Source organism: Lolium perenne, chromosome 1 (genome assembly GCF_019359855.2).
Source record: "Lolium perenne isolate Kyuss_39 chromosome 1, Kyuss_2.0, whole genome shotgun sequence".
Taxonomy (NCBI): domain Eukaryota; kingdom Viridiplantae; phylum Streptophyta; class Magnoliopsida; order Poales; family Poaceae; genus Lolium; species Lolium perenne.
Window position 1 is genome coordinate 9154016 of NC_067244.2, and position 9020 is coordinate 9163035.

The 9020-nt window shown below is 47.1% G+C and overlaps 1 protein-coding gene and 1 long non-coding RNA gene across 2 annotated transcripts; both read right to left on the bottom strand.

Annotated features, from left to right (window-relative positions):
* Positions 1–2222: 2222 nt before the first annotated feature.
* Positions 2223–3014, bottom strand: LOC139831332 (uncharacterized). Its single transcript, XM_071820625.1, has one exon. It carries the CDS (start codon positions 3012–3014, stop codon positions 2223–2225), a length of 792 nt encoding a protein of 263 aa, XP_071676726.1.
* Positions 3015–3941: 927 nt separating this feature from the next.
* On the bottom strand, positions 3942–7028 carry LOC127325973 (uncharacterized). The gene is made up of 3 exons (XR_011751642.1): positions 6768–7028; positions 5486–5566; positions 3942–4223 (listed from the first exon to the last, which is right to left on the bottom strand). It is a non-coding gene; the product is annotated as an uncharacterized lncRNA (long non-coding RNA).
* Positions 7029–9020: the final 1992 nt, after the last annotated feature.

The window sequence follows — 9020 nt, forward strand, 5'->3', positions numbered from 1 at the left end:
CGGTGGAGGTCAACCGAGTAGGATCTTGTGGCTCCCGATGTCCATGAACAATGAGCTCCCATAGCTCCACACTGCAGCTGCGAATATGAGATTCCATAGCAGATTTCCAATGTGGAAAGTGAGTTCCATCGTAATGGGGAACGGTCCCACTATGGTTTATATGAGGCATGGGTGAAATGTTTCTGGGATAGTCATGGTTAACATCATGGTAGGTTTCCTTAGAGGCCGAAGCCCCACTAGAAGTTCCACCCGCAGTTAGGTTCTTAAGCATGGCAGTCATTTCTGTTATTTGGTTTTGTAGCTCATCCTCCCTTTTCTTCTTCTCGGCATCATATGCCAAGAATCTAGATTTCATCTCTTTAACCGAAAGGTTAGAGTCGTCATCTAGACCCTCGAAGAGTTTATCCATCTCACTCTTAAGGCGGTGAAGCCCTTAATAAGAGTCCAGGCTCTGATACCAATTGAAAGTATAGAGATGGTAAACCTAGAGGGGGGGGGGTGAATAGGTTTCTACAAATTTTAATTCTTTCTTTGCAATATTAGGCTTTGCGGAATATAAAGATGAGCCTAATGCAAACTAGGTGAAGCAACCTATATGAGGATACAACTAACTCGAGCACGAAGGCTCTCACAGGCAGTTAAATCACAAGTAAGGAGTTCGGTTAGAGATAACCGATAGCACGCGGAGACGAGGATGTATTCCCGTGTTCCCTTGCTTTGCAACAAGGTACGTCACGTTTGGAGGAGTGGAGGTCCCACGAAGGATTCCCCGCGCCACGAAGGCTCACCCTATTCTCCGGAGCCTATCCCACGAAGGAATAGCTCACTCACTTGTGGTAGACTTTGAGGTAGCCTCCAAACCTTCACAATCTTGCCCGGAGCAAATCCACAGCCCGGATGCTTCCGGACTCCTCTTGCCTACCTAGGGTTTCCAAGGAACCCTAGGAAGCAAGCTTCTCAATGAATACAAGGGGGAATGAGATTTGGCTTGGTAGAACGGTAGATCGGGTCCTCCTCTAATGATTCCCCGGAGGGATTTGAGTTTGGGTGGAGGAGGAGGGAGATCTGAGGCTTTTGGTGTTTCTAGCAATGGAGTAAGAGAGAGAGAGCTCAAGAACAGCTTGTAGTGTAGTGCCTAACTGTTCAGAGGTAGGAGAAGACCTATTTATAGTGTTCTTCGAAATACGGCCGTTGGTCACTTGCCACATCAGCAGATTCTTCGAGAAACCCGGTCAACCGGATTTGGCGCCGGACAGCCGGTCCACGCTCGGCCGATCGGGCCACAGTATCGGGCCGGCCGGTTTCCAACCGGAGCTGGGACCGGGTCTTGACCGGGCAGGCTTCGAGCTTATCGGATGGCGCCCGGATGTCACAGCGCAGAGTCCGGTTGCCGACCGGCCGCTGGTCGGGTGCCCGGTCAGACCGGGCCATGGACCGAGCAGCCGGTCCGAAACCGGGCTGGTGACCGGACGCAGATCGGAGGGCTTGCCTTCTTTACTCGGAACTTGCCGGATGGCACCGGTTCTGGTCCGGTTGGTGACCGGGCTGTCCGGTGCCGGGCCGGTCCGACCGGATCTCGTGGACCGGCCGTGCTCTCGAAAAACTAGCTGATTTTTCGTCGAATTGGGGGGGTCTCCCGTTGCCTTTTGTTCCATTGCTACACCATCATACCTCTTTGGCTAATACCTGAAAGTCATCTTGTAGGCATGTATTAGTCCAAATACTCTAGCACGGTGTCATAGATACCAAAATAATGGATAAGGGTAAAATACCCTTACAATAACATCTGCGCTCCGGGGGATTGAACCATGAGAGATTTAGGCATGAGCTCCATAGCAAAGTTATTGCTTTGAGCAAAACTATCAGACAAAAAAAGATAGAGAAGCTCCTGTATCGAACAGAACTCTTGCAGGAATAGAGTTAACAAGCAAAGTACCAAGCACGACGTCGGTAGCTTGTTCAGCTTGCTCAACGTTGAGGTTGTTGACGCGAACAGCCCTCGGACCTTGCCTGGTGTTGTTGTTGAAGGCACGGCCCTGAGCTGGTGCACGAACCATCGCATTTGTTGCAGTAGAGCGAGGTGGTGGTGGAGGTAGCTTCTGAGGGCAGAAGGTAGAGGTGTGCCCAACCTGACCACACTTGTAGCATGTGGGGTCGGCACGTGGACCCATCGGCCTTGGTCCACCATAAGCAGGCCTTGGCGGAGCTTGGTAGGTCCTCTGCTAAAGCTGTTGGGTGGGAGGGCGGGGAGCATACCCAGCTTGTGTAGCTTGTCCTGGCGGTGCGGGATAAGGAACCCACAACCTACGCTTCTGAGGCGGCGCTGAAGAAGGAGCACCAACCTCTCGAGTATGCTTGCGTGACTCATCGAACGCAAGCCTACCCAACTCTTCCTTGATAGCAGTGTTGACCAGCTTGTCAAAGGTGTCCATCGAGACATGAGTGAGCGCGTACTTGAGTGCCGGCTTGAGGCCATTACGGAACCTCTTCTGCTTCTTGGCATCAGTAGACACTTCTTCGCCACCATAGCGAGCTAGCTTGGAGAACTCGATGCTGTATGTCATCACATCTTTGTTGCCCTGAACAAGACTGAGGAATTTCTCCTTCATCCTGTCCATTAGCCCTTCAGGAATGTGGTGGCTTCTGAAAACTTCCCTGAATTCTTCCCAAGTGACATCAGGAGCATTGGCGGGACGCATCTCGAGAAAGTTCTCCCACCATGCTGCGGACCCTCCTTTCAGTAGGTGAGTCGCAAACCGCACTTTGTCTTCTGGGGCGACTCCCGCTGTGTTGAGCATGCGGTTGACATCGCGCACCCAATCATCTGCATCCAGCGGTTCAGGAGTAGAGTCGAACGATCGCGGGTTCAACTGCAAGAAGTCCCGGATCATCACTCGACCATTGTCATGACGAGCTTGATCGAAGTTGTGCTGGGTTTGCTGCATCTGGCTCAACAGTTGAGTCATTTGCAACAGGGCTGGTCCCAGCGGAGGAGGTGGCGGAGGTCTAACCATCCCGTTGAGGGAAAACATAAGACGGTTGAGACAACAGATAAGAACAAAGCTTAGAACAAGGACTTAAGACCAGATAACACAACGATCCATAGAATTCATCAAGGTACACCATACAAGGTTCAAGTACACATGAGATCCATACGACCGCAAACAAGGATAGAAAAACTAGAACAACCACTCGACACGCAGGACAGTGGAGTATACGGTAGTTCCATAAGAATAACGATAAGGAAGCAGGCTCCGGAACAAAGAAGTGGTCGAGATAGCATCGGATCAAAGGAGAATAACATGTTAGTATGAAAATACCAACATGTCAAAGGAATAGATTATATGTGGAGATTGACAAAGGATGATAATGAAGCAACCATAGTACAGAAAAATTTTCAAAACACTTTTCCCTATGGCACTATGGTTTCCCACAAACACGCCAAGCCTAGATGAAACAAGATAAGAATAGAGTAAAACCGTTGCATGTCCTTACCAGAGGGAGGGTGGGTGGGGTAAGAAATAAAAGCAGAATTCCTACTCTCGCGCACAATTTTTCCTATGTAGCTACCAAAATATGAGTTTCTATACACAACTTCGTCCGCTGCAAAAGGGGCTCCTAAAGGCAGTCCTGCTCTGATACCAAGTCTGTAAGCCCCGCGAGTAGGAAAACCCAGAGCGCGCAGGTAAGAGGGGTTTATGTGCATGAGGTCACTACAAAGGACCGTGAGGTCGCCTCGCATTCCCAAGCATATGGGTAGGCCAAGCAACAGCTCGACACGCCCAAGCACACAACACCCACCTCAAAGGCTCACGATAGGCTTTCCAAGCCTGAGTGCTTCACCTTCCTGTGCACTTCACACATACACACACTGTGCACAGGATACGAGGGTAGAATACAGCTTGAATATCACAACATGACTATGTACGACACAAAAGATGGAAATAAAGGTTCATATATATAGCAACGCTCTAATGAGCAAGATCCAAATGACACTCAACGGGGAAACATATCCCATCAGTATATCATACATAAGATAGCCAAATAGTCTGGGTACAGACAAGATCCAAATTGGACTAAGAGTCCTGAAGATAATCAAGCGGTGTTTCCATAACCAACAAGCCACAGGCTGCTGCCTTAGGAACTATCCTGCTACGCAACGAAGTCGTCGTCCGTGAACTCGACAAAGTATCCACCTGCGTACTGCTCATCATCTGTCGTACCTGTTTGTCGAAAAGCGTGTTCCGGAAAAAGAGGAAGAAAAACGAGGGTAAGTACCGTTGGCACGTACTTGCGAGACAAGACCAGCTATGCTTGCTGGTGGGCGGTGTAAACTTCGCCCGGCTATATGGTGGAGTTTAGCGGCAGCAAAGCACTAACCAATAGAGACACGCTACAAATTCCGTCTAATAGAGAAGGTGAGAGAGCGCATATTCTAGCAGTTCTATACTCTGCAATCAAAACCCTGCCATTGCGATCCCCCTTAGCCAAGAGGTACTAACAAGGCACTCACACAGTTGACAATTTTATATCATTCCATTATAATAGGGCTAACTTACTACGCAAGTAATTAGCAAGTTATTAGCGACAACTTTAGGTGTAAGTTGTTCTATGATCGAGTTAAACAGCTCCAAGTCGTCCATAACCGCGGACACGGCTTATCGATAAGATTTAACCCTGCAGGGGTGCACCAATGTTACCATACACGCATGCTCGAACCCGCTTGATCACGGTGGAGTCTCACAACAAGACCGTTCCCAGATCTACAAGAATGCCTAGGGGGGCCACCCGACTAAGCTACCCGAAACGAAGTTCGGCCGTACTCCGATGCGGACTCAGGGTTTGCGTTAACGGCTAGGCATGCGAACCACACGCTTCACTAAACGTTCCGCGGGGTACAGTACAGAATATAAACACCCGAAGGCAACAGGAAGTAAACACCCGAAGGCAACAGTAAGTAAAGCATGGCATAAATGGCATAGGCAAATAAAACCAAGGTTGTGGCCCCCTTTTCAACAGACTTGAGAAATGGTAATGGGTGATGGGGGGTCCCGATAAAACCTCCCACGAGTGGTTAGCGCGCTCAGTCTTAGAAACAGATAACAAGAACTCGGGTCCTAGGGGACATTAGCAAGTCAAAGTTCCGATGCTTTCGCAAAGGGGCTCACAGATGCCTCTGCATATTATATCCCTTAGCAATTTTAAGTTGTAGCAAAAGTTATCCACTTCATTTTCAAAAAGGTAGTACATGTGTCAACATCCCAACAAGATATCCCGAACATTTCGAGATATCAACAAAAACCCTAAACTCGCCTACGACTCGCAAAGCTGGAAAACAACAAACAATAGGTAGGGCGAGGAGGTGTATCTCGGACATATAGGTAACAGGTGGATAGGACACGTGACACAACAGAATCGCAACATAAGGATAACAATAGATCAAAAGAGCATGTAAAATGTAAAATAGGTGAAGGGGTGGGCTCGCCTGTCAGATCAGAGGTAGAAGCACCGACACGATCCTCCAGAGGGAACTCGTACTCCTGCTCGTACTGCTCTGCATCGGCGTCTACTCGAGAAGATCCAAAAGGCACATACAAGGGAAGTATAGCACAAATCAATACAAGTGCAATGCGCAATATGATGCATGATGACATGGCAAGATGATTTGTGCAAGGCAAAATTAAGTGGGGTGCTCATAATTCACATGAAATGCTAAACATCCTCACATAACACTTATTTCAACTTGCAATTTTAATTTGGTACAATTCAGAGATGATGCCAATGATGCATGAGGATGCAAGATTTGAAGTCCTCTCACTTTTCTGATGAAAAAGGATATATAATTTGCACAATTTGGAAATGTAGAATTGAAGATATGAATTATGCCATAATACTCATATTAAGTTCAGATTTTAATTATGTCCAAATTTATTTATCCAAAAACTAAAACAAACTTCATAGTTGGATAGATCATGAAAAGCTGATCGAAATGGGCATATGGTTTGTCCAATTCGGATTAGTAAAAGTGCAGTTTTAAATACTTTGAAAAGTATCCAGATTTCAAAATTTTCAGAAACAAACAACAAAAAAAACAATAAGGGTTTTGGTTTAAACGCGTCCAAGGGAAATCGAACCCAAGCTGCGCGCGTAAGGGAGCAGGGTGTTAACCAGTGTGCTGCTGCTCGAGTTTTGTTTGAAAACAGGGTTCAGCGTACGTAAAGCGTAGGCTAGGTTTAACTGAAGAAACGACACTGCTGACTGAAAACGTGACAGTTGCAGTTGTTACTTGCACGATTTTTAAAGTGAAGAGAACAAGAGATCTTGGCAGGTTTAGGACGGGATCTGAAGTAGTTGAGTAAGGAGAAGGTGCCAGGGTTTGTTTGGAGGTGGTAGGAGCCCAGAGGATTCCCTGTGTCGCCGCCGATGATCGTTGAAAAACGTGACAACGTCACAGGGAAAACTGAAATAGCAGCAGATCTGTTTCTGGAGCCAAGTTAGATTGAAGGTGGCGTCGTGTACAGACCTCGGATCTGGGCGAACCTAAAACAAAAGTTGTGGATCTACGTCGGGGCTTTGCAACGGTACAAGGATCTCGCGCGGGGATGACCTGTGCCGGCGGCGAGGGTCGTCGGAAGTGGCCACCGTGTCACAGACATAAGAATGGTTTTTAAACGTTTTTCGATTTCGTTTCTGCTCCGTTCTCTTCGATCTTCTCCTCGAGTCAACGATGTATAGCATGCAGTGAGGAGGAGAGGGGACGTGCTCACCCTGGTGGTGCCCGACGAGGTGAAGGAATACGCCGGCGACGAGGAAGACGGGATGGCCGTGACGGGGAGGCAGAGGTGGTCGGGCTTGAGTAGATCCTGGCGTCCCTGGACCGTGTCGACGTAGAGGCCAACGAAGAAGGTGGACGATGGTGCTTCTCCACGCTCAGGTGCCGGAGAGGTAGGTCATGGCGTCGTCGGCGTTCATGGCAGGGAGCTCTCTGTGGGGTTTTTCTTGGGGAAGAAAGGTGTGGCGGCGGCGTTGGAGAGGAAAAAAGGAGGCTAGGGTTCGGAGGGGGGATCTGGCGCTGCTTATGAGAGAACGGAGGGGAGCAGGTGAACGTGAGCGAGGGAGACGGAGTTCCTTCGTTTGCCAGAAACAGGTGGAGGAGACGGCGACGTCGAACGAAAAGGAACGTCTCCGTTTACTGTATCTGGCATGCAGAACGGCTGGATGTTGGGCTGCACCAATGCTGGGCCACTTGGTGGAGCTGGGCCACGGTGGAGAATAGAGAAAAAAGAGGGAAACAAAAGAGGTATTTGGAATGAGAGAGAGATTACAAGATGAAAAACAAGCTTATGTCATATGTGATGACATTGAGAAGAAGTAGAATTAAAAGAGGGAGATTAAGGTGTTACCAATTTTTCAGAAAATTTGGCATGACCTTTGTGTGTTAGGTTAAAGAGAGAGGAAGAAAGATGGAGTGTGCCTTTCTTGGAACATCACAAGAGGGGGAGGATGAACCAAGAAGAAGGAGGAAGGAAGAAAACCAACAAACCAACAAAAGAAAACCAAGAGCAAATGCAATTTATAAAAGCCAAGGTGGTTATATGCATGTATGCAACATGATGACATGAACAAAATGCAAGAAAGGTACAAAGGGGTCTATGTATTACTCTTGGGATGTTACAGTCTCTCTTTGTTGATCTTCATCTGAAGATTGATCGCGTATAGGCGGACAGAGTTATAGTCGAGTCGTTTCCATTGAAATAGATTGAAGACATCCTCGAACGCTATGAAGAAGATATCTGCGTGGTCTTCATGGACGAAGTTCGGGTCTTCTGGCACCTTGACCATGAACACTGGGTAGTTTGGATCCTTGTCTTTAAGAAGGACGCTCTGTAGATATTGATTTTTGTGCTGCAAAGGGAGCATTAGTCCACTTGCGAGGTGTTCCATGTCCTTAGGCAGTATAGGTTTACCAACTTCGTGACACTGGGGCAAGCCATCCGGTGTCGGTGGTACCACGTCGTCGGCCCGGATCCTCATAGGTGTTGGAGATATGCCCAAGAGGCAATAATAAAATGGTTATTATAATATATCTTTGAGTTTATGATAATGTTTACATACCATGCTATAATTGTATTAACCGAAACATTGATACATGTGTGTTATGTGAACAACAAGGAGTCCCTAGTAAGCCTCTTGTCTAACTAGCTTGTTGATTAATAGATGATCATCGTTTCATGATCATGAACATTGGATGTTATTAATAACAAGGTTATGTCATTATGTGAATGATATAATGGACACACCCAATTAAGCGTAGCATAAGATCACGTCATTAAGTTATTTGCTATAAGCTTTCGATACATAGTTACCTAGTCCTTTCGACCATGAGATCATGTAAATCACTTATACCGGAAAGGTACTTTGATTACATCAAACGCCACTGCGTAAATGGGTGGTTATAAAGGTGGGATTAAGTATCCGGAAAGTATGAGTTCAGGCATATGGATCAACAGTGGGATTTGTCCATCCCGATGACGGATAGATATACTCTAGGCCCTCTCGGTGGAATGTCGTCTAATTAGTTTGCAAGCATGTGAATGGTTCATAAGAGACCACATACCACGGTACGAGTAAAGAGTACTTGTCAGGAGACGAGGTTGAACGAGGTATAGAGATACCGATGATCAAACCTCGGACAAGTAAAATATCGCGTGACAAAGGGAATCGGTATCGTATGTGAATGGTTCAGTCGATCACTAAAGTCATCTTTGAATATGTGGGAGCCATTATGGATCTCCAGATCCAGCTATTGGTTATTGGTCGGAGAGAAGTATGAACCATGTCTACATAGTTCGCGAACCGTAGGGTGACACACTTAAGGTTGGATGTCATTTAAGTAGATATGGAAATATGGAATGGAGTTCGAATTTTTGTTCAGAGTCTCGGATGGGATCCAGGACATCACGAGGAGTTCCGAAATGGTCCGGAGAATAAGATTCATATATAGGAAGTCATATTCCAAG

What these genes read in the sequence shown, in the direction of transcription:
- LOC139831332 (XM_071820625.1), bottom strand. Translation starts at nt 3,014, where the DNA reads ATGGTTAGACCTCCGCCACCTCCTCCGCTGGGACCAGCCCTGTTGCAA.